Here is a 25,778-nt window from a genome sequence, read left to right on the forward strand (position 1 = left end):
GTTATTTTTTTAAACAAATTAAAAAACCAGAACAACCCTCAATAGGATTGTAGGCATCAAATTGTTTCAGCTGTTTAGAACAGAATAAACAAAATACCTGCATAATTACCGTCTTTTTTGCTCTATAAGACTCGCTTTTTCCCTCCTAAAAAGTAAGGGGAAATGTGTGTGCGTCTTATGGAGCGAATGCAGGCTGCGCAGCTATCCCAGAAGCCAGAACAGCAAGAGGGATTGCTGCTTTCACTGCACAGCGATCCCTCTTGCTGTTCTGGCTTCTGAGATTCAGAATATTTTTTTTTCTTGTTTTCCTCCTCCGAAAACTAGGTGCGTCTTGTGGTCTGATGCGTCTTATAGAGCGAAAAATACGGTAACTGATGGACTTCATTACTGCAAGATGTGACAATGGATGCAACAAAATACTTGTCACGTCTTGTGAACGAAAGCAACAAAATTCATGCAGGATTGGTCTGTCACTGGCTACAATAACCGAATGGAAACTATACATACAGAAGCCATGTCTCTAATGCTGAAACAAAGAGATGAACAAGGCTGCTACTTTTACTTGCTCATGAGCTCTCAGAGACATCTTGATGGGCCACTGTTGGAAAGAGGTTGCAGAAATAGACTAGGTTAGCTCGACTCTTGAATAGCGCAGGGAATTATTGTGTGCGACAGGAACCTTATCACTATAAGCTTTAAAGAAACCGTATCAAACTGAACTCGCTTTAGCAGATCTTTATAATTAATAGAGGATATATTGTTACTTTTATTTAATTATACAAATGTGGCTGGTTTTATACTCGGTCTAACCTGGATGGTGTTGGTAAAAAAACAAGTACAGGTATTTTCTGGCAGCAGTTAGAAGGTGACTCGGTTGAAAAAGATAAAAGCTGGTTCTTCCCACCACTAAATAAATAGGTGGATCGTTTTAAGCCTTTAAATAACAGAACAATTTGATATCCACTACATGCAATGTTTTTTGTTTCTGAAGCGAAGGAAGAGATATACACGAAGGTTGTAAACTCATAAACTGTGTGAACAAAAGAGGGTGAGGTTTTGACTGGCTAAGTGGATTAAAGGTAGACCAGTTTCAAAAATAGTAGCAGCAGTCTGGCCAAAGGACCTACAGACAATAAGATTACTTCCTGGCTCATTAGCTGCCGAGAGATTCAAGAGAGAGTGCACTGTAAGTATGGCTGTCATACTTAAGCGCTGCCACTCTCGCATTTTTACGCTCTTAAGTGCACAAGCAACAGAACCACAAGTCAAATTTGAAAACATCGTCTGCTAGACTCTGTAGCCCTTATTTCCATGCAAACACATTTATGTCCAAGGTCTTTGTGATGTTATTCTTAATGGTGATTTAAAATACATTGGTTGATTTGGAAATGGAAAATCAGGATATCAAGTCCTTCCTCGTTTCACCAGATATATTTCCACATTCAGCACGAGACAAACCAGATTCAGAGGATTCACATCCATACATCAAAATACATCATCTGGAAGCTGAATAAATGAAGACTTCACATTGCAGTCTTTACATTTTAGTGTATTTTTGGTCTCTGTGGAAGTCGCCCAGAGTGGCTGGGGAAACCCAGCCGGATGGGCGGGGTACAAATAATAAATTATTATTATTATTATTATTTACCTTTTTCCATATCAGGCTGCATAATAACCAGAAAAGTGCCTCCCTCTATTTTCAGACTTGAGAGGCCTGATAGGAACTGACATAGAGAGAAACAAACTTCCGTAGAACCAATGAAATAGCAATATTTGTTTTCTCTGTAGTTGTTTGTGAGAATACATGTGCGGGTCAGAAAAACTGAAAAATTTCTCAAAATGTGAAAAACTCGTAAGGGGGGGAGTAATTAAAGCACCAAACACAAAAAATTGTGATCAGGAAAAACAATAATTCCAAAAAAGTTTTAAACACCCCAAATACTGACCCACATGTCGGGGGGGCGGAATCCAAAAAATGTGGAAAATGGTCTGGAGAATCAAAGATTCCAAAAAAATGTCAAAAAGAAAGAAAGAAAATAGCGACCTGCCAATCTGGAAAAACAAGAACTCAAAAAACTCTGGAAAACACAATAAATAATGCCCCCAAAATGAAAAATTACAAAAAGAGAGAGTGAAAAATTGTCAGGAGAATAAAAAATTCTCCGACATAGCACAAAAATTGTGACCTGCCTATAAGAAAAACCAAAAATTCAGAAAAAAATGTGAAAATGAGTCAGGGGAAATTGAAATTCCAAAAACTGTGAAAAGTGCTGAAACAACAACAATCTGGCAAAATAAAACTGCCTGGTTGGTGGTTCCAGAGAGCGTCCACCTGAGAATTCAAATGCGAAATTGCTGATCTGCTAACAAAAATATGTAATGTGTTCCTGTCATCGGCCTCTGTACAGTATCTGATAGCTGGAACGTGGCCAAGGTAACACAATTATTTTAGAGAGCGATACAGGGGATCCTGGAAATTAAGCTAGTTAGCTTAACAAAGGGGTATAGGTAAAGGGACTCCTGACCATTAGGTCCAGTCGTGGCTGACTCTGGGGTTGCGGCGCTCATCTCGCTTTATTGGCCGAGGGAGCCGGCGTACAGCTTCCGGGTCACGTGGCCAGCATGACTAAGCCGCTTCTGGCGAACCAGAGCAGCGCACGGAAACGCCGTTTACCTTCCCGCAGGAGTGGTACCTATTTATCTACTTGCACTTTGATGTGCTTTCGAACTGCTAGGTGGGCAGGAGCAGGGACTGAACAACGGGAGCTCACCCTGTCGTGGGGATGAGGGTCAAAAGAAGAAACCATCAATGTGAATATGATATGAAATTCAGTCATTCTCGTTTTCTGAGCTCCTGTCAGTTTCTCTTTCTTAATACTTGTCATCATGTTTATCATGGATTTATAAAAGCCTGGATTTCTGTACCATTTCATATTGATTTGGTGTAGGAACTGTAACGATCCGAGACTGTACATGGTATTATACAAAAGTATTCCTACTACACAGAAATCATTTGGGGAGAGTAAATATATGAACACAGTGTGCCAAACATGTTATTCATCATCATAAAATATTTGATAATTTAAAATGTTTATTTTTTTTAAAGAAAAATATAAACAAAACCTTTGGAAGAAAACAGGAAAAAATCTTATCTGTCTTTCTGGGCCTTGGATTGGAGCCACAATTGTTAAAGTGAATCAAACTAATACAGAAACAGCCTTGATCTTTTTATAGCAGTTAGGCAAATGGAGAAAAACAGAGGTGATTGAATTACATTATTTAAAATAATTACAAAAACTAAATAAAATGGAACAAATAAATCAATATATTTTTAACAAAACATACTCATTTCTTTTTGTCTCGATATTCATATAAATACAATAAATATAATTATGAACAACTTTCCAATGAATTTATTAAGCAATGTTTAAAACTCTTCTTTCATTTCAGCAGTTAAAAGTATTATTTCCCAAATGAATCTCATTTCAGAATATTCTAAATCAAACAACAAATGATCAGCTAAGAAAATGGAAAAGGTTTCTATTTATCTGGAATAATCACAAAGCAATTAAATCTCGGGGGGCGGGGGTTTCTCTCACCAAAGAGTAAAAGGTAAAGGACCCCTGACAGTTAAGTCCAGTTGCAAACGAGTTTGGGGTTGTGGCGCTCATCCCCAGACCGTTTTTCCGGATCACGTGGCCAGCATAACTAAGCCGCTTCTGGTGAAACCAGAGCAGTGCATGGAAATGCCATTTACCTTCCCTCTGGAGTGGTACCTATTTATCTACTTGCACAGGCGTGCTTTTGAACTGCTAGGTTGGCAGAAGCTGGGACCGAACAACGGGAGCTCACCCCTCGCGGGGATTCGAACTGCCAACCTTCCGATCGGCAAGCCCTAGGCTCTGGTTTTTACACCACAGCACCATCCAAACCTGGGCCTTTGCATCCTGGAATTCTCTTTTCTATATACCTATTTCCCCCCTTACCACTAGGGTGGCCATATGTCCAAACTCTCCTGGACATAGCCGGCAATCAGTTGTCAGAAGCAGTGTCTGGGCAGAAATTGCTTAAATGTCTGGGGAAATCTGGACATAGGCAACTCGTGTCGGCTGTGTCATTTTTCCATTCAAATAGCTCAAAAACTTCAATTTTTTATTGGAGATTGTGCAAAGAAAATAAACCAACAACTTTGGGCTATTCACTTGCCCAAACCCTACTTGGCACCAACATGAATGATGTGGCTGTGAAGGGGCACGGCTCACTTGGCACTTCCTCCTCCTCAGGAGTAAATCCTATCCAGTACTACTACTACTACTACTACTAATTTTTATTATTATTATTATTATTATTATTATTATTATTATTATTATTATTTATTATTTGTACCCCACCCATCTGGCTGAGTTTCCCCAGCCACTCTGGGTGGCTTCCAATCAAGCGTTAAAAACAATGCAGCATTAAATATTAAAAACTTCCCTAAAAAGGGCTGCCTTCAGATGTCTTTTAAAGAGAAGATAGCTGCTTATTTCCTTCACATCTGAAGGGAGGGCGTTCCACAGGGCAGGCGCCACCACCGAGAAGTCCCTCTGCCTGGTTTTCTGTAACCTCAATTCTCGCAATGAGAGAACCGCCAGAAGGCCCTCGGAGCTGGATCTCTGGGCTGAACGATGGGGGTGGAGACGCTCCTTCAGGTATACAGGACCGAGGCCGCTTAGAGCTTTAAAGGTCAGCACCAACACTTTGAATTGTGCTTGGAAACATACTGGGAGCCAATGCAGATCTCTCAGGACCGGTGTTATGTGGTCCTGGCGGCCGCTCCCAGTCACCAGTCTAGCTGGCGCACTGCTTGCTACCAGCTTGGCTCTTGCATGCAGCTGCCTGGGCTGCTGGGGAACTTGGAGGCTGCCAACACACGGAGAGGGAGCAAAGCTTTTGAACTTTGAAAGACTATGGAGAGAGGAGAGGGCATTGTGCCTGGTGTGCTAGCAACTGAGTCAGGCACTCCAACTCAGAAGTAAGCCACAATGAGAGAAAAGGGATCTCCTGCCTGGGAAATCCATCCGAGGAGGAAAGTTGCACCTGGAATTCAGCAGCAGCAACAACAACAATGAAATCTGTTTGAATCCCCGTGACGGTCCCTGCTCCTGCCCACCTAGCAGTTCAAAAGCACATCAAAGTGCAAGTAGATAAATAGGTACCACTCTGGCGGGAAGGTAAACGGCGTTTCTGTGCGCTGCTCTGGTTCGCCAGAAGCGGCTTAGTCATGCTGGCCACATGACCCGGAAGCTGTACGCCGACTCCCTCGGCCAATAAAGCGAGATGAGAGCCGCAACCCCAGAGTCGTTTGCGACTGGACCTACCGGTCAGGGATCCCTTTATCTTTAAGGATGTGGGGTATGGAAGCAGGGAAAACCATGATGTAGCAAACGAATGTTTTATGGCACAACTGAATGCATTTTTTTTTTTTAATTTTAAAAAACACCTTTTCATGTTAATATTGATTAGGCAAAAAGGCTGGCTTTACCTCCAGTTAAGCGAAACAGGCAGTGGCAAGGCGGATTTTAAGACTGTGAGGATAAGCCCTGAACTTATCAATGTCAAACTCCATCCCAGGAAGAGGAGGAAGCAGGAGAGTAAGTACCAGAAACCAGCAGGAAGTTGTAGGAGAAAAGGGTTTTCGAAAGGAAGCACTCGCCAACAGAAGTGGGGCTTCACCTGGAATAATTTACAGCCCAGCAGAAACCAAATAGCCATTAGCATAATCCAGTACGCTAGTGCTCCTCAGATGTTTTATTAGGTTTTGCTGGTAAATGCTTCTCACTGTACTGTGCGGCAGATGTGGTATTCTATGCAAAGGGGAAAAGACTAAGTTTACTTATTAACAGGAAAAAATGGATCTACACTTACCCTTTTTTAAAAGGATTGATGTTTTTATTATGTTTTTAGATGTGTTGTAAGCTGCCCAGAGTGATTGGGTGGGGTATAAATAATAGAAATTATTATTATTATTATTATTACTATTATTATTATTAAATCTATCCCATAAGGAGATACCGTATGTTTTGCTCTATAAGACTCACTTTTTCCTTCCTAAAAAGGGGAAATGTGTGTGCGTCTTATGGAGCGAATGCAGGCTGCGCAGCTATCCCAGAAGCCAGAACAGCAAGAGGGATTGCTGCTTTCACTGCGCAGCAATCCCTCTTGCTGTTCTGGCTTCTGAGATTCAGAATATTTTTTTCTTGTTTTCCTCCTCCAAAAACTAGGTGCGTCTTGTGGTCTGGTACGTCTTATAGAGCATCTTAGGCTAAGGAGATGATGCTTCTTCAAGGAATGGAGTCAGAGAGAGAGATGGCTGTCTTGCCCTCTGCTGTTTTGTTACCTGCACAGGTAAGGTCACACCCACCTCTAGTCAAATGTAGAGGAAGTTTGTCCCAGCCCAGGAGGAAACAGGAAGTTCCGACTGGCTGGTCCAGACATCCCCAGACATCCCCTTTTTATGTCCACTCTAGGAATGTTGTATTTGACTGCTCTGTATTTCACACCCCACAATTATTACCCTTCATCCACTGTTTCCTTAGAAGGTCTGTGTCTGAGCGGGTTTTGTTGTTTTTTGTCCCAGAGCTTTCCTTGCGAAAAGCTGCTCTTTAGCACTCAAACGGAGGAAACATCAATCTGAAGAAAACCTGAATTGATATTTGCTCAGAATGAGCACTAAAGAGAAGATTTTCACATGGAAAGCTCCAAGGCTAAACCCCCCCCCCCAATCCCAGTGCTTGGCCACAGTCCTTTTGAGCACAAAACAGTGGCTAGAAAGAGCAGGGGAAAAGTTAAGTGTGTATAAGCCATAAACGCCCCCTACTGCTTGGTACAACAAGTCTTCTTCTTGGAGGCTTGATGTAGCTGAATAGTCTTTTCCTTCACCTTTTCTTCTTGTTCTTTTAAAACCCTACAGAAAGAAACATAAACACTAATTTGTAGAATTGGCTCAAGGGCCATCTGCTTACAGCAACACTTAGTTCTATGCATCTAGAAAGCCCACTGAGCAAAGCTTGAGTGTGGGGTGCCCCACCAGAAACTGAACCTCTTTGTCTCCAGAAACTGAACCTCTTGACCTATGAATGTGGTGCCTCGAGTGGTGCCTCGCAAGACGAAATTAATTCGTTCCGCGAGTCTCTTCGTCTAGCGGTTTTTTCGTCTTGCAAAGCAACCCTATTAGCAGCTTAGCGGATTAGCGCTATTAGCGGTTTAGCGGCTATTAGCGGCTATTAAAGGTTTAAGGGATTAGCGGATTAGCTGCTAAAAGGCTATTAGCGGTTTAGCGGCTTAGAAAAAGGGGGTGGGGAGCGAAAAAATATCTCAAGACTCGCAAGACATTTTCGCCTTGCGAAGCAAGCCCATAGGGAAATTCGTCCTGCGAAGCGCATTGAAAAACGGAAAACCCTTTCGTCTAGCGGGTTTTCCGTCTTGCGAGGCAATCGTCTTGCGGGGCACCACTGTATTATGTTCTGTTAACCAACTGGGTTAATAGCCATTGATAGATTTAACCAGTGGGCTAGCATGGATGGCCAGCACCCGGGGTTGCACAGAGGGTGGGTGGGTGGAAACTGGACATAGTATGCATGCCCAATGGCATCCACATGACCCAGCAGATCACAGCCACAGAGATAGGAAAAGAAGAGTTGCCCAGTTGTCTGGGAGAGGTCATTTCCTGGTTCGCACGGTGAAGCTGTTTGAAGTGGAAGTGTGCAGCTGTATAGAGTGTGATAGGAATTTTGAGGTTTTAGATATATGTTAAATGTTCATAAGTGTACCAACCAAGCACGTACATAGATCAGCACAGGAAGACTGACCTGGAACCATTTTGATTCCCAAACTGAGCAAATGTTTTCTCTGCAAGGTCAAAGGAAAATGGAAAAGCCTCCCCATTGTCTTTTCCTTCACAAATCCTGTCTTAAGGGTATGTCTGTGTTTGAATAGGGTGTGAGCCTGTGACATGGCCCAGGAACTATGTATTTATCATTACAAAAGACTGGCCAGGCTCCCCAGGCAAGCCAATCAAATAACCTGCCAGACAGGAGATAAACAAAGACAGGAGAAAAACAACATTAAAATTTCTGTTTTAGACCGCCTTTTCTGTGATGTAGGTATGATGTATCTGGGGGGTGTTCTTAGGTTACACCCCTTCTGTGATGTATGTATGATGTTTCTGGGAGTGGTCTTGATCTACAGGGTGACAATTTCAAAAGTCCATATAAGGCCTTGCACACCATTTTTCTGGGTCCTCCTCCTTTCCTGCGGGTGAGGGGAGCACCCTGTTGCAACAGATCAATAAAGAACAGGCTTACTAGCTGCTTTGCTTCTCAATATTCTCTGGTTGGCCTCTGTTATTTTCTCCTACCAATAGGGAACCTATGTAAGGACTCTATATGGGCTCTTGGATACCCCATAAGGGAAAAAGGACAGATTTTTGTTTACAACAATAGGCAGCACTTCTGGATCTACCTTCGACGAATTATCCTTTTAAACTAAGCTAGGCTACTTACATGCCAAGAACCCTTTTCAAAGTGACAATGAAACACAGTTAAGATAATGAAATATTGCTCATGAGTGCATTGAAGAGCTACACCAACACTCATAACCATAGATCACCAAAGAATGATTCTGATATACAATTCCAAATAGAAGCTACACCAATGTTCACTTTCCCAACTCATGCTGAATGCTCCTTTTCCCATTTCAAATCTTATTCGTGTACTTGGTATACAATTCTCCTACTGATGGTGGCAGAATACAGTGGTACCTCGCAAGACGAATGCCTCGCAAGACGAAAAACTCGCAAGACGAAAGGGTTTTTTGTTTTTTGAGTTGCTTCGCAAGACGAATTTCCCTATGGGCTTGCTTTGCAAGACGAAAACGTCTTGCGTCTTTTTCTTAAAACCGTCAATGCATTTCCTATGGGAAACCGTGCTTCGCAAGACGAAAAATTCACAAGACGAAAAAACTCGCAGAACGAATTAATTTCGTCTTGCGAGGCACCACTGTAGTTTTCTTCACTGAGTTCCTGGTATGAGAAGCAACACCAACACCGGGACCACTCAAACATCATGAACACACTCGTTCACTGGAACCCATTTATAAAACTTGAGGGACCCTAGTTTGCAAAGCACCCTTAACACTTTTCCTTACCTGGCCAAGTGTCGGACAGACTTGTTTATGCCGTCACCTGACAGAGCACTGCATTCATAGAAGATTAAATTGTAATCCTATAATAGAAAAGAAAAAAAGCATTGCTCACATCATTTAGCAACAAGCACCCTTGGGGACTAAATCTAAATTTATATATATATCTCAAGAATCTCATTCCACTGTAAAAGCATCCGCCGTCCCCTAAAATATATTTGTATTTATGTAACAGCCACTATGACTTCCTTTATTGCTGCATTGTGGCGGTTAGATTTTTTAAAATATAATTTTGCCACTGTAGTCATGTATTGCGTTGAGACAATCGCTTTTCATAATGAGATGATACACACCGATAGTTACATAATTTAAGGCCTGGATTTGCTGGAAGAGATTTACATATGGCCCTTTTGAAGGCTATCTAAATACCCCAACATTTGCTTTGGGTTTAGGAGCAGGGAGAGCTCCTTCCGACACATTGATCAATAATACATCATTGGTACAGTGGTACCTTGGTTCTCAAACGCCTTGGTTCCCAAACGCCAAAAACCCAGAAGTTAAGTGTTCCAGTTTTCAAACTTTTTTTGAAGTCAAACGTCCAATGAGGCTGTCAGCTATTGTTTCCAGGGCGCCTGCACCAATCAGAAGCTGCACCTTGGTTTTCAAACATTTCAGAAGTCAAATGGACTTCCAGAACAGATTAAGTTTGGTGCTTTTGTTTTAGCTATTTATTTTCCGTTTTTGTGGCTTTTTCATTTGTTAATTTGTTTTTGTGACTGTGTGAAACCCAGTTCAGCTACTGATTGATTGTGTGATTGCAGAAATTGATAAAAGCAATAATAAAATAAAATAATAAATAATAATAAAACAATAAAAACAATAACTATTATTAGTGCAGATAAGGAAAAAAATGTAATTTTAATTTTTATCATCTACAACACTGTCTTATTTATTTTATAGTACAGTATTGATTGTTGCTTTCATTTTATGGCTCAATTGTCTCTTTAGATAGTAAAATTGATGTTAAATTGCTGTTTTCGGAGTTGTTTTTAAAAGTCTGGAACAGATTAATCCGTTTTGCATTACTTTCTATGGGAAAGCATGCCTTGGCTTTGGAACGCTCTGGTTTCGGAACGGACTTCCAGAACGGATTAAGTTTGAGAACCAAGATACCACTATATAGGCTTCAAACCAGAATCACCCTTGTCCTGAGTGTTATTTTTTATTTTTGACTGCTAAGCTTAACTCTGGAGTGTTTGGTGAGGTACATTGTCTAAAGCTCTTTGGAAGTCCAAGTACACAATGTCAACCAGATTACCTCTATCTGCTTGTTGACACTCTCAAAGAATTCTGATAAGTTTGTAAGATCTACCGGGTTTTTCCTCTTGCAGAAGTCAAGTTGGTTCTGCTTCTTCGATGTGCTTAAAAGTAGTGCACGGCTTAATTTTGGTAGTATCCAGCTTTATATACTATGAGAGAGCTGTGACTTTCAGCTTTAAACCAAGGTGGAGGATGCAACTGCTGGTGCCAGGGATGAGGAGAAGTACCATATTTTTTGCTCCATAAGACTCACTTTTTCCCTCCTAAAAGGTAAGGGGAAATGTGTGTGCGTCTAATGGAGCAAATGCAGGCTGCGCAGCTATCCCAGAAGCCAGAACAGCAAGAGGGATTGCTGCTTTCACTGCGCAGCGATCCCTCTTGCTGTTCTGGCTTCTGAGATTCAGAATTATTTTTTTTCTTGTTTTCCTCCTCCAAAAACTAGGTGCGTCTTGTGGTCTGGTGCGTCTTATAGAGCGAAAAATATGGTATTTTACTCCTCTTCTCTAGGGCCAAAAGGCAAATTTGCAGCTGCCCATAGATTCCCATCCATCTATAGTACCTTCTCGTCAAAAGAAAAGCTGTTCTTGTACCCAGGATCACGAAATCGATGTACTCAAAGAAAGGTGCTCCCTCACGAAGAGGATAAGTAAACCAGCTCTAATTGAAACCGGCAAGTGTGTAATTCAGAGGGATTTTTTCTTGAAACTTGATCATCACATTGTGAAAGCAAGCCCTTCTTCAATCGTAATGAGATAGCTTCAAAGGCCTCAGCTTAATGAGATATACAAAATCAAATATTTGACTTCATGCCACAGATGGGTAATATTCATTGACCTTGTTATCACAGAAGTTGTTCCCAAGAGGAACATGGAGTTTTTTTTGGTTAAATGTACATTACTGGTTGTTTTTAGAACTGTATGTTCTTCATACTGTACCTTGGCTAAATGGTCTCCTAATCCCCTGGGGATTTCCCGTTCTTTTTCATTATCTGTTTTGTTACCAAGCAAGAGGACAGGAATATTCTCCCCTGCTGCTTCCTATAAGATAACGAACAGCAGTTAAAATACGGGATCTCTCCTGAGAGCATTGAAAGCTCATAGCCAGCACTGCAAGCAGACACAAAAATAAGTACGCCCGACATTCCAGATATACCGGTACATTGCGGTTATAATATTCCGTTATAGATTATAAGTGCCTAATTGATTTGTTAATAATATGCATTTTGCTATTGTTGTACTGTTTAGCTTATGTTTTAGTTGCTGTTTTGTTAATGGTGTTTTACAGATTGCTTTATTGATGGTTTGTTAATTATTTTGTATGATTTATGCTGTATTTGTGATGTTCTATTATGTTATTGTGATTTATTGTTTGTAAGCCACTTTGAGAGTAATTTGAATGAAAACTGGCATAGTAATACATCAATCAACCACATCCCTATTTTAACTACGTACACATTAAGAGTGTTCTCCCTAAACGAGAGTACGTGTTGCGGTTGGGGGATACAAGCCACCCTGTTGTTACTGGGCAGTTTTGGTTAAACCCATGCCTTTAAGTGGTTAATTGGGTTGCTGGGGAGTTTTGAATGTTGCCAAATTTGGAGGAGGGGTCAGAGGCACAAGCTGGGCGTCCTCTTGGCTTTTTTGCACCGGATCACCCGCCCACCCTCCCTTTAAGGGGGGGTTTCATGATCGCTTGACCTTGCTATGCCTGTCATGGGGTCGTCCGCCTTGGTGCGGGGGCCTGGTAGGAATTTTGCCAATTGGCTGATTGGCTGGTGCCATTTGGTTTTTGCCTACTGCGTAGCAACTCATCACAACTTGTAAGGTTGGAGGTTAGGCATTGGTTAAATTGGTTGGTGGAGGGGTAAGTGCCTACCCCTCCAATGGTGGTGAGAAAAAGGGAATTCCGTTAAAGGAATCCAGGGACTTGCCATTCTTTTCGTCCTTGTCCCTGGTATCGGACTTGGGCCGTGCAAGCCCCACAGGAACATGAGGGTGAGAAGTGAGGGACTGATGCCCAGCTTCATTTCTCACCCAATACTTGTTTCCCACGCTGACTTCTGCTGGAATCTGGAAGTCAGTTCTGTCCCTGGGGCAAGGAGAGATAGTCATAACCAATGCCTAAGCAACCACTCACATTTTTTGCATTTTGAATAAAGTTGTGGCCAAAATTATGCCAAAAACCTTAAACAAAAATTGATGTGTGATGTGTGCCTTTTTTGGTGGGGGTGGAATTGTGGGACTCAACACGCAAGTGGTTTTGAACAAACCGCTGCATTTCCAGTGCTTTTTTATGTTGCTGTTCACACCAGAGAGGGGTGTGTGGATGACCCCCATGCTGAACTCCAAATTACTGATGCTGTCATGCACACACCCAAGAGCTGCCTGAATTGTGCGCATCTCAGCTTAACCGTGGCTTCTGTTTTCTAACTGAATATAAGCTTGTTTGAGGGAAAGCACACCAAACAAGAGCATTTCTCAAGAAGAGACAGGATAACCTTGGATTGTGGCTAATGTCCTGTTTCAAACACAAGCAGTAGAAGGTGCGTGGGAGCCAGGGTAAAGGACCCCTGGACCATAGCTGTCAACTGTCCCTTATTTGGCGGGAAAGTTCCTTATCCCAGCGCCGTGTCCCGCTGCTGTCCCTTATTGATGATGTCCCTTAAATTTCCTGGGTTTCAAAGGAAGCAGCTCCTCTCCCTCCCTCCCTGCCGGCCAGGGAGGAGGGAGGCTCCAACTGTGTTGCTTGGCTGCGTTGCTCACCCGATAAGAAGTCTAAGAACGACTGGGGGGTGGAGCTTGCATGCCTTGTGCTGATCAAATCGGCCACGTTGCCTGGGACTCGCCTTTGCTCAGCGCTTCCCAGAGGAGAGGTGACGGTGGTTTTCCTTGCTGCATCCCCTTTGCCAGGTTGCTGCGCTGTGGGAACCACCGCTTGAGGCTTTGTTTGGCTGCTGGCTGGGCTTTCTGCCTTTGGCTCGGAGGGGCCTAGAAGTCAAACATACCTGTGCCTGGAAAATCCCTTATTTTGGCTGCTGATCCCTTACTTTCGAGGCTGCTGGTCCCTTATTTTCAAATCTGTAAGTTGACAGCTATGCCCTGGACGGTTAAGTCCAGTCAAAGGCAACTATGGGGTTGTGGCGCTCATCTCGCTTTCAAGCTGAGGGAGCCGACGTTTGTCCGCAGACAGCTTTCCGGGTCATGTGGCCAGCATGACTAAACCACTTCTGGCGCAATGGGACACCGTGATGGAAGCCAGAGCACACAGAAACACTGTTTACCTTCCTGTTGCAGCGGTACCTATTTATTTGCTTGCACTGGCGTGCTTTCAAGCTGCTAGGACAGAGCAACGGGAGCTCACCCCATTGTGGGGATTCAAACCGCCAACCTTCTGACTGGCAAGCCCAAGAGGCTCAGTGGTTTAGATCACAGCGCCACCCGCATCCCTGGAGCCGGGGTAAGCACTAATGTGCTCATACTCTCAGTCCTTCTTACCTCAATGCTCACTAACCATTGCTTCACAGCTGTGAACGACTCTTTTGCTGTTATGTCATACATCACAACCACGCCGTCAGCTTTTCGAAAGAACTGCTTGGTAATGCTGCGATACCTGCAAATCAGTTATCTTTAAGAATCTTCTGTCATTAGCACCAAAAACATACAGCAGATAAAGCCAACAGAACAACAAGCCTAGAAAACAGATGATATGACCATTCAGTGGTACCTCAGGTTACAGAGGCTTCAGGTTACAGACTCCGCTAACCCAGAAATAGTACCTCAGGTAAAGAACTTTGCTTCAGGATGAGAACAGAAATCATGCGGCAGCAGCGGGAGGCCCCATTAGCTAAAGTGGTGTTTCAGGTTAAGAACAGTTTCAGGTTAAGAATGGACCTCCGGAACAAATTAAGTACTTAACCCGAGGTACCACTGTATAGGGTGACCCCAAGGTTGAAAGATATGACCACAATTCACAGCAGGGCATAGCATATATTCAGTTTCTCACCCCTGGCATAAGGGTTATTGGATTGCTACAGGTAGAAACCACCAGGAAGCAGATAGGCAAGAGTTTTAACTCCTTTAACTGAGGCATCCCCAAACTTGGCCCTCCAGATGTTTTGGGACTACAACTCCCATCATCCCTGACCACTGGTCCTGTTAGCTAGGGATGTACATTTTATTTTATTTTGTTGCTATGGTTAGTGGCAGATGCAAATAACGATTCTTCACCTGCCCCCACCTTAGCCCTCCAGCAGACCCCCATGCCTGGCTCGAATAAATAAAGGGCAGCCGTGCCAGTGTTGCAGGAGGACGTAAGGGCATTTTCTCACCTTTCTTGCCCAGCAGTGTCCCAGAACTGCAGCAGTACTTGGTGGTTATCCACTGGCACCATTTTTACACTGTAATCCACACCTGTAAAGGAACACAGCTTAGATTATCTCCAGGTGTGTGTGTGTGTGGGGGGGACACAGGACCTACAGCCTGCAGGCCAGTCTTGAACCACAAGGGAATCCAATTTGCCTTGCCAGGCTGTTCCCCTCAAACCACACCCACCTTTCCATCAGTTGACGTCACTAAAGGTATAATTCAGGAAACTTTTTCAGCAGGGGGCTGGTCCACTGTCCCTCAGACCTTGTGGGGGGCTGGACTATATTTCTTTGGGGGGGATGAATGAATTTCTGTGCCCCACAAATAACCCAGAGATGCATTTTAAATAAAAGAAGACATTCTACTCATGTAAAAACACGCTGATTCCCGGATCATCCGTGGGCCGGATTTAGAAGGCGATTGGTCTGGATCTGGTCCCCGGGCCTTAGGTTGCCTCCCCATGGTATAATTAGAAACAATTCCAAAGAAATGAGACACAGCTTTTAAAAAGCCAGTGTTTAGCGAGGACTGAAAATACAAGGACACGTATAAATAATGGAAATAAGTGCGGGTCACCAAGTCTGGATACGTACGAGCAGCCCAGACAAATGTGATTTGTGTGTTCTTTTTTCCTTTAACTTACTTACCGACTGTAGCAGCAGTGCCTGGGAAAAAATGGTCTTCGCAAAAACGCCTTAAAAAGGAAGTCTTCCCCACACTTGAATTGCCTACGATGACAATCTTGAATAAACCATTTGGAGCAAAGCAGCCTTGTTCATCCTTCAAAAAAACACAAGTGCAAATTGTTCAGTAAGCTGCACTGCACCTACTGCTAAATCATTTTGCTTTTTGAGGTGAGGAGATATTTAGAAATCTATTTATTTAATACATTTATATCCATTCTTCAGTACTATGGGCTGGACCCAGAATAAATAAGGTAAATTTTGGTTCCACTTACATCAATTGATAGCAATAGCTTTTCTAATTGATTTCAGTCACACCCAAGGGCAACTAACGTAAGTCTGATAGTATTTCAAAGTTGGCTTATATAATTCAAATAAACAATAATAAAAAACCCAACATGCTGCGCTCCTTGCAAGAGACTCATGACATCAAAAGATAAAAACAATACAGTCTTCTTGTAGGCAGCTGAAAGCTTATCTCCTCATCTTGTAAGAAAGCTGGCCAGTGAGATAAATTTTAATCCCTGTGTTAGAGAGTTTTATAATTTGCTCTTTTCAAGCCAGCTACATTACAGAAATCAACTAAATAATAAAAATCAAAAAGCTTAAGGAAAAAATTAGAAAAACCTAAAATAGAACAAAGCCTTAACGGGATGCTGGCTACAAACCTCGTTTCACTGAACTATTCAGTTTCCTCAGGAGGGAATAGATAAATCATAAACTTTAAATGGCCAAAATTCAAACAAGGGTAGAAACCCAAAAATTCTGACATATTATAATCCAAAAATTCTGACATATTATAATTATAATTAGGTTTTTCTAATTTTTTCCTTAAGCTTTTTGATTTTTATTATTTAGTTGACTTCCACAAGGTAATATTTATAGTCGATTAGTTCTCGTGTCAGGGATTTTCACGGTATTTCATTTGTTTTGTGCAATTTCTCAGTTCTGTGACTGTCTTTTTTCTATTCGCTACATTACAGAGGGCAGAGCGTTGAGGAGTGAATCTGTCTCCTACTGTCCTTCATATCCCAGTAAAGAGCCCTCTAGCTCAACAACTACAATCAGGGGTGCCAGATTTGATGAGGTGAACATGTGTGAGGGCCGACCAAAGTTGTTGACCTAAAAGTTGTTGAGCTTTTTTTATGATTTTAGCCCAAAGTTACCCCAAGAGATAGCCCCAAGTTTACCCCAAGAGATAGACTGTCACAGGAACCAAATTAGTCCCTTGGAACGGTCTTTGCACATGCCTGAAGCAGCCCCAATCCCCATTTGGGATTGCTCGGTCCATATTTCACTATGTGCACTGGAGGCAAAATGCAAGCACATACAGAAGGTGGAAAAAGCAATGAGGGGATCACCTATCTTGGACCTGGTCCTCACAGTGGCGTAGCGTGGGGGGTGCAGGGGGGGGGCGGCCACACCGGGCGCAACATCTCGGGGGGGGGGGGGCGCGCTCGCACTCGCAGCTCTCTGCCCCTACCTGGCTCACTCTCTCTCACTGCAGTGCTGGCTGTGCGAATCCGATCCGAGCCGCCGGGTCGCCGCCCACTGTGGAGGGGGGGTGCCAGGCGTGCGGTGCGATGCGGAGAGAGAGCAAGGGACTATCTGGGGGAGGGACAGTGCAGCGGGGGGGGGGCGCAAATTACTTGCCTTGCCCCGGGTGCTGACAACCCACGCTACGCCACTGGGTCCTCACCAACAGGGAGGAACCGATCGACAAAGTGGAAGTACTCAGAAACCTGGGAGGAAGCAATCACGCCCTCCTGGGTGAAATAGAGGCAAGGGAAAGGTCTTTTTAAAGGGAGAGGTCCATACCTATGTGTTTGAAGCTGCTCCGTTATTATTCTAGGTATTCTAGGACATTCAGATGTCCGCAATCTGTTAGAAATTGTGCACTTTGATTTTCAAAAAGATTTTTATAAAGACTCCTGAGTTTAGCAGATATAAGATAAGAGGGCAGGTCAATGATGGACCAGTAAGTGCCTGAGCAGCAATAAACGCACAGTTCTCACGCTGAACCAATGCTTTTTAACTTGTTCTTAAATGAGCGGGAGCTAGGGAAGAGCAGTGAGGTGGCTAAGTTTGCTGGTGACACCAAATTGTTCAGAGTGGTAAGACAAAAGAATAATAATAAAGTGAAGCACATTGGAACAATAAATCAATCTTAAATTCACATGTACATTCATGAGGTCTAAATTAACAGCGACTGACTAGGAGCCATACAGGATAGCTCAATGAAAACATCACGCCAATATGTGGTGGTTGTGAAAAGGGTGAATTCCCTACTTGGGATCATTCGGAAAGGGATTAAAAATTTTTAACCCATTATAATGCCATTAAACAAATCGACACGTGAAAAAGTAGGTACACTTCTGTTGCCACGCTTTGCGGGATACTGAAGGGCAACGGAAATTATCTTGGGGTGGAACAGCTGCCTATGGAGAATGGTAAACATATTCAGGCCTTTTTAATTTAGAAAAAAGGACACGATAGAAGTGTATAAAATCATGCATGGTGCAGAGAAAATGGATGGATGAAACTTTCAGTCCAACAGAACTCAGAGCCATCCAGCGAAGCTGAATATTGGGAGATTTGGGATACACAAAAAGAAGTATTTGTTCACACAGTGCAGAGGTAAACTATGGAATTTGATTCCAGCAAAAGTTATGATGGCCAACCACTAAGGTAAAGGGTAAAGGGACCCCTAACCATTAGGTCCAGTCGTGGCTGACTCTGGGGTTGCGGCGCTCATCTCGCTTTATTGGCCGAGGGAGCCAGCATACAGCTTCCGGGTCATGTGGCCAGCATGACTAAGCCACATCTGGCGAACCAGAGCAGCACACGGAAATGCTGTTTACCTTCCCGCCAGAGCGGTACCTATTTATCTACTTGCACTTTGACGTACCTTCGAACTGCTAGGTTGGCAGGAGCAGGGACTGAGCAACAGGAGCTCACCCCTGTGGTTTAACCCACAGCGCCACCCGCGTCCCTTATGGACCCTTATGGGACCAAAGGAGGATTAGACCATCAGGGTAGCTTTAACCATTAGGATAGCTTTAAAGGAGGATTAGACAAAATTAACCCAAATTGCCACTGCTATGCCTCCAGCTACAATGGTGCAGCAGCTCTGCTGTCTAATACATGTTCAAATACAGTACTCAACATGGTGCCCTCCAGATCTCTTGGACTACAGCTCCCATAATCCACAAGTGTTGGCCGGATTAGCTGGGGCTGAGGGGAATTCCCCAAACAAGGAGAAAGCACCACACTGGCTCTCCCTGCTGTATCCTCAATACACACTCACTATGATTTTTTTTGCTGTTGACACAGCTCAAATAGGCTTAATAGTGGGGAAAGTGGGATAGATATAAAACATATGTTCAAAAATACAGTAAAGGTTCTCTATCTACGCTAGCATTTGATTGACGTTGGAGTGAGACTGAGTTGAGAAATAAGACTAAGAGCACATATTGATATAGGAATGTATTAGATAAAATGTAAAGAAATATGCAATAATAAGAAATATACATTCATTTGTAAAAAAGGAATAGACAATGGGATAGACAGGAAGTCTAGTGTGTTGGCATGTATATGATTTGGGGGGGAATTGTTTTTGTTTTTTCGCTTTGTTCTTTCTTTCTTTCTTTTTGTTTCATTTTCTTTCTAGGTATATAAAATTTGTATATCATTTTTGTATACATGTTGGAAATTATATTATAGTAAGTCCTGTAATGTAATACGACAACGTTTACCGATGTAATATAAGAATGCTAACAAATAAATAAAATGCAAATTCAAAAAAACAAAAACAATAAAACAAATAGAAACTCCAGCAGGTGCAGAATGCTGCAGCGAGGCTCCTCACGGGGTCTCTGCCATGGGAGCATATTCACCCAGTGCTTTTCCAGCTGCACTGGCTCCCGGTGGAGTACAGGGTCAGATTTAAGGTGCTGCTTTTGACCTTTAAAGCCCTTCACGGCCTCGGACCCTCGGACCTACGGGACCGCCTCTCCTGGTATGCCCCACGGAGAGCCTCAAGGTCCACAAATAGCAACACCCTAGTGGTCCCGGGCCCTAAGGAAGTTAGATTGGCTTCAACCAGAGCCACGGCCTTTTCAACTCTGGCTCCAGCCTGGTGGAACACTCTGCCTCATGAGAGCAGGGCCCTGCAGGATCTGATTTCTTTCCGCAGGGCCTGTAAGAAAGAGTTGTTCCGCCTGGCCTTTGGCTTGGAGCCAATTTGATTCCCTCCCCCTCCCCCTCTTTCTTTTTCCTTTTTCCTTTCTCCTCCTGTGATGAGGCTGCATTTTAATATTTTAATGTTGTATTTTAATCTTGTTTTTAAGTTGTATTCATTCAACTTGTTTTTATTATTGCTTGTTAGCCGTCCTGAGCCCGACCGGGGCTGGGGAGGGCGGGGTATAAATAAATATTATTATTATTATTATTATTATTATTATTATTAATGTAATGCACACAGCGGAGATAGCCATAAATTAGCCAAAATCCACCTCCAAAATAAAAACAATGCAGTTTTGTTTCTTACATTTGCAAGTGTTTCTTTTCCCACTGGCTGTCCCCTGGGAAAGGAAGGTGTTTGTTCAGATCGTGATTCTGTTTGGATCTCATTCATTTCCAGTTCTGGCAAGTTAGTTTCATCTTCTTCAGACCATTTGGTTAGCGTCCTGTCTCCCGGTCTATTTAGAAGCTGGGGCAGGTGATCTTCTTCGATTGAGATTAGTCTCTGTAGAGGCCTTCTTTGAGCCAGTCCCTCACCAGCAGCAGAATCAGAATCAAATGAAAGATGCCCATTCAAACCAGTGGAATTTCTTCTCCTTTCAGTGTTAAATGTATCGTCGTCTTCTGAAGACTGGCTAGAAAAAGCATTATGAAACATAACATATTTTAAACTCTCTATACCACATCTCTCAGGGACGCAGGTGGTGCTGTGGGTAAAAGCCTCAGCGCCTAGGGCTTGCCGATCAAAAGGTCGGTGGTTCGAATCCCCGCGGCGGGGTGAGCTCCCATTGTTTGGTCCCAGCGCCTGCCAACCTAGCAGTTCGAAAGCACTCCTGGGTGCAAGTAGATAAATAGGGACCGCTTACTAGCGGGAAGGTAAACGGCGTTTCCGTGTGCTGCGCTGGCTCGCCAGATGCAGCTTTGTCATGCTGGCCACGTGACCCGGAAGTGTCTCCGGACAGCGCTGGCCCCCAGCCTCTTAAGTGAGATGGGCGCACAACCCTAGAGTCAGACACGACTGGCCCGTACGGGCAGGGATACCTTTACCTTATACCACATCTCTGTATCATTTAAACTCTCTGTATCACATCTCTATATCACGTTGGATGCCTGTACAAATTTAATTCAGAACTTTGAATTTGAAATTTGGGTTCATATTTTGAATATGTCTTGAATGTGAACCCTATCTGAACAGGACAGCAAAGAAATATAAAAGCAATCTATATTTCTGTATGGAGAAAAACTATATAGATGCAGGAAATAAATAGTTCAATAAAGAACTATTTCTTGCACTCATTTGAATAGTATCTAACTACAGTACATTCTGCACCCTACGTTAAGAATAAATGTGCGCAATAGCAAAACTAAAACCTTACCTTTTTGGCAAAGCCTTTTTCTCCATATATTTGCCGATGATCGAGCCTGATCTCTCTTTCCACCTTGCAGTTGGAACAGTCTTACATTTCTGTAGAAATATTATAGAAACTGCCTCAAAATGAGTTACATAAAATGGCAGACTCAACACTATTTTCAGAGTAGTATACTCCTGTGAAGGGACGCGGGTGGTGCTGTGGGTTAAGCCACAGAGCCTAGGACTTGCCGATCAGAAGGTCGGCGGTTCGAATCCCTGCGACGGGGTGAGCTCCCATTGCTCAGTCCCTGCTCCTACCAACCTAGCAGTTCAAAAGCACGTCAAAGTGAAAGTAGATAAATAGGTACCGCTCCGGCGGGAAGGTAAACGGCGTTTCTGTGTGCTTCTCTGGTTTGCCAGAAGCGGCTTAGTCATGCTGGCCACATGACCTGGAAGCTGTACACCGGCTCCCTCGGCCTATAGAGCGAGATGAGTGTGCAACCCCAGAGTCGGTCACGACTGGACCTAATGGTTAGGGGTCCCTTTACCTTTTTATACTTTTTATACTCCTGTGAAGGTGTCATTTAAATAGTGTATGAGGAGGGTGGGAACTGTACAAGCATCCTACTGTGCTCCTGTGGGACAGCCATTCATTTCAATGGCATTTGCACTTGATAACTTTCCATAAATTGTGTTCTGGATCTACATCAGCAAGGGAACTTCCCTGTCCCTTGGTCCACCCCTTAGCTAGTTGACAAAAGATGTTCTGTTAGGGCTAGATTTGGGGGCAAAGGTTTTTGGATGTACCCTAGAAAGGCCTGGGGATGTCAACCTTTGGAATATCTGGGCGCCAAGAGGAAATGGAAACGGCATTTCAACCACATGAGCATTAAAGGCACCAAGATGGAACTGGGTGCAGGGAAGGAGGTGAAAACAGAAAACCAGAAGTGGGATTGGGAATAATCAGAAAAACAAATATGCAACAGGAGCATTTTTACTTGGTATTATAGGTCAGGACATTAATAGGCAAGATGTTAAATTGTTTTTATATGCAACAACTGCGGCAAGAGTATTGTTAGCCCAGAAATGGAAACAAGAAGAAATTCCGACGAAAGAAGAATGGCAGATGAAATTAATGGACTATGCAGAATTGGACAAAATGACAGGAAGGATTCGAAACCTGCGGGACCAGAAGATCGGAAGAAGCATATGAATTATTTGAAGAGCAACTGTAATCAACAAATTACGCTAGTAGGACTACAAGAAGTTTTGTAAGGAGAAATATACGAAGTGTTACAAAGTAGAAAAAGATAGAGATATTGGTTATGAGTTTGAAATGTAATAGGGAAGATAAGAAATGCAGACTGAGAGATTAGATTGGAGAATTTTCAGACAGGTTTGATGGAAGTCAAAAATTTGAATAAGATGTAAAAGTATGTTTAATTACTGTTGAAAATGATATGTTAAAAAAAACTAATAAAAATTATATATATATATATATAAAAATAAATATGCAAGGATCTTTGGAAGAGAAGAGCTTGTGCCCAAATTGTGGCCTCCTGCAGATTGATAATACACCAATGTCCCAAATCATCTGAAAGTACAGTAGTTTTCCGTGTCTAAGACGATGTTTTTTAATTATAAAAGAATGTTTAAAATTGGGGAGCATCTTATACATGGATAGTGCAGAGGGGGGACAGGCGATTGGTTGCAGCCCTGAGCAGGAGATGGTCAGCGGCGATTGGTGGCTGTGGCAAGGGCTGCTGTCGATTGGCTGCTGTGGCAGCAATTGGGCGGGTGATTGGTGGCTTCAACGACGCAGGCGATTGGCAGCGTGGGTCAGGTGGGTGATCGATTTTCGGCAACCAAAAAAAGCTGAACAACTCTGGGCAATCTCCCCCCATTTAATTTAGAGTCCCCAAAAATAGGGATCGTCTTATACACAGGGGCGTGTTATACACGGAAAAATACGGTATTATATTTGGGTTTTGATTATGTTGTCAGCACTTGTGGTAAAACTGGGTGCAAATAAGTTGACGATGGTGAATGTGCACATTTGTGAATCAGTAACACAGGAAGTCGCCATCTACAAAGTCCGGCAACTGGTCCATCTGGCTCAGAACAGACAGGCGACAACTTGCCAGGGATTCTTGCAGGAAACTGTCCTAGCCCCACTTGCAAATGTCGGGATTTGAATTTGGGACCTTCTGAATGCACAGAAGGTGCTCTGCCACTTAACTACAGAGGTGTGTCGCTACAATATAGTTAAGAATCTGTCAAGGCTAAGAAAAAAACCACACATTTTATAAGAAGGTAGTCTGGGGCTGCCCACTCACCTGTAAACATTCGTCATGTTCATCTCTCAGATATTTGTTCCTTTCTCTGCAGTGGTGGGGCACGAAAAGAAAACAACATAGAACTTACAACATATCCTCCAACTCTGCCCGCTTATCAGTGGGGGAGTCCAGTTTGTTAAGAAATTGATATGGTATTGTGGTAAGAAAGCTGAGAGGATTTTAAACCAAACCTTATTACAGGGGAATCCCAGTTTACACGGTGATTCTGTTCTGCAGGATGTACACAAGTCCAGTCCAGTCTGCCCCGCCCTGCCCCAACGCTGAGAATGCCATGCATGTCAGCAGTCATACGCCTGCTGATTGCATGCGAGTGGGGAGTTGCCTGTATTGAGGTTTTATAATATTTGCTCTGGTTCCCGCTGCTGGCAGGGGTGGATTTGCCGCACCTTATTTTCTTACCTTAAAAAGTCCAGCTGCTTAAGAAGTCCTGACTTCTCCCTCTGTAGCATTTCTGTCACTCTGTAAACCTCACTGAAGGAGACCAATAAAAATCATCACAATAAAACCTAGCAATAACAACCATTCTTAGAGAACTGGGATCTGTGTTCTGGATCTAGTGTTTGGGTTTTTGTAACAATAACCGGCAACCTTGGGGACGCAGGTGGCTCTGTGGTCTAAACCACTGAGCCTTGGGCTTGCCGATCAAAAGGTCGGCAGTTTGAATCCTCACGGCGGGTTGAGCTCCTGTTGCTCGGTCCCAGCTCCTGCCAACCTAGCAGTCTGAAAGCACGCCCAAAAGTGCAAGTAGATTAATAGGTACCACTCTGGCAGGAAGGTAAACGGCGTTTCCATGCACTGCTCTGGTGTCAGTGTTCCGTTGCGCCAGAAGCAGCTTAGTCATGGTACCCGTTAGAGGTGTCCAGGAGGGTTGACTCTGTCTGGGCTAACACACCTCTCCCAACAGTGGCTTGTGCAGGATCGTGGCACCCAATCCATGTTGGGGGCGACTCCCCAGCACAAGTTTGATGCCACCAGGTTCCTATCAGGGAGCAGGAGGGCTGCCTGATGTGGGATACATGGCCAATGCCTTAGCCAAACTTTCCAGTAATCAATAAAGTCGTGGCCTAATTCAACCCAATACCAGTCCCCTGTGTTCATTCTTGTGGCCCTCCCTTCACCTGTTATGCGCCTGTGCCAGCAATGCAAATTGGACACTGTTATGTACTGAGTTGAATAGGATCGAAAATGCAGCAGTCTGATTGGTCCTAGAACAATAGGATCCAGAATGCAGCAGTCTGATTGGTCCTAGAACAATAGGATTCAGAATGCAGCAGGCTGATTGGTCCTAGAACAATGTAGCAGTATGATTGGTCCACAGGAGCCACCCAATCCAGCTCCAGGTGGAAGTGAATCCGCAACCTGATTGGCCTACAGGAGAATCCCGGAATTAGCCAATCACGTGCAGTCCATTGTGTAAATAATGTATATAAAGCAGATATTGTGGGGGAACTTCCATTCCTCCTCACCACTATGAGCTGAATAAAGAGCATGAAATCCACTCTCGACTCCGAGTATATTTCAGACACATTCAGCTGTATTCCAGTCCTGGGAATCACTCACATTTCCTTTTCTTCCTGCAGTTTTTTGGCCTCATCCTGGAGCATCTGCAAGTGCTGCTGCGCAATGAGGAGCTCCTGGGATGTTCTCTCCAGTTCTTCCAGCAGCCCTTTGTTTGTAAGCTTCAACTTGGTATTTTCTACTTTGGTCTCCTGCTTGTCATTGTGCAGCTCTTTAAATTGTCCCTCTAACTGGGTGGGAAAGAAAAACAAACAAACAAATGTATTTTAAAAGTCAGTCAAGTTCATTTTTTAATTGAATGGATTGGGAACAGCAACCATAGTGCTATTAAATTTGTTTATGTGTGAGTATGCAAATTATGATGAAAATCCAACATAGTCACACTTGATTTCATAAGAGTAAACTTTACGCAAATGAAGTGATTGGAAAAGAAAGGAACAGAAAAGCCAAGGGAGTCAAATCTCTCCAAAATGCTAGGGAGCTGTTTAAAAACACAGTATTAAAAGTTCATCTGAAATGTATAATGCATGTCAGGAAAGCAACCCACAGACAAAAAGATGCTAGTGTGCTTAACAACTAAAGTCAAAGAAGCTATTAGAGGCAAGAAAACTTCATTTAGGAAATGGAAGTCCTGTTCAGACGAGAACAAAAAGGAACAAAGTTTTGTGTTAGATGGCTGCCCCTTTCATTCTGACTTCCTTTGTCACAATCAGTGCTGTTTCTGTTCGACTGCAGTTCAGTTTCTGCTGAATACTAAGTTATT

The 25,778-nt window shown here is 43.2% G+C and overlaps 1 protein-coding gene across 1 annotated transcript in view; it reads right to left on the minus strand.

Moving 5' to 3' along the window:
• The window catches only part of CRACR2A (calcium release activated channel regulator 2A), a 66,992-nt gene that overhangs the window by 20,493 nt on the left and 20,721 nt on the right, over nt 1–25,778 (minus strand). Inside the window, exons 9-19 of the mRNA XM_083440768.1 lie at nt 25,058–25,245; nt 23,897–23,968; nt 23,477–23,522; nt 21,166–21,254; nt 20,097–20,424; nt 15,512–15,644; nt 14,828–14,909; nt 13,995–14,109; nt 11,436–11,537; nt 9,187–9,263; nt 6,285–6,946 (exon numbers count right to left, since the gene is read on the minus strand). Of these exons, the coding sequence (XP_083296894.1) occupies nt 6,856–6,946; nt 9,187–9,263; nt 11,436–11,537; nt 13,995–14,109; nt 14,828–14,909; nt 15,512–15,644; nt 20,097–20,424; nt 21,166–21,254; nt 23,477–23,522; nt 23,897–23,968; nt 25,058–25,245 (1,323 nt within the window). The 3' untranslated portion in view covers nt 6,285–6,855. The remainder of the gene's footprint in view (nt 1–6,284; nt 6,947–9,186; nt 9,264–11,435; nt 11,538–13,994; nt 14,110–14,827; nt 14,910–15,511; nt 15,645–20,096; nt 20,425–21,165; nt 21,255–23,476; nt 23,523–23,896; nt 23,969–25,057; nt 25,246–25,778) is intronic.

This window comes from Podarcis tiliguerta (genome assembly GCF_965153285.1).
Source record: "Podarcis tiliguerta genome assembly, chromosome: 5".
Lineage (NCBI taxonomy): Eukaryota > Metazoa > Chordata > Lepidosauria > Squamata > Lacertidae > Podarcis > Podarcis tiliguerta.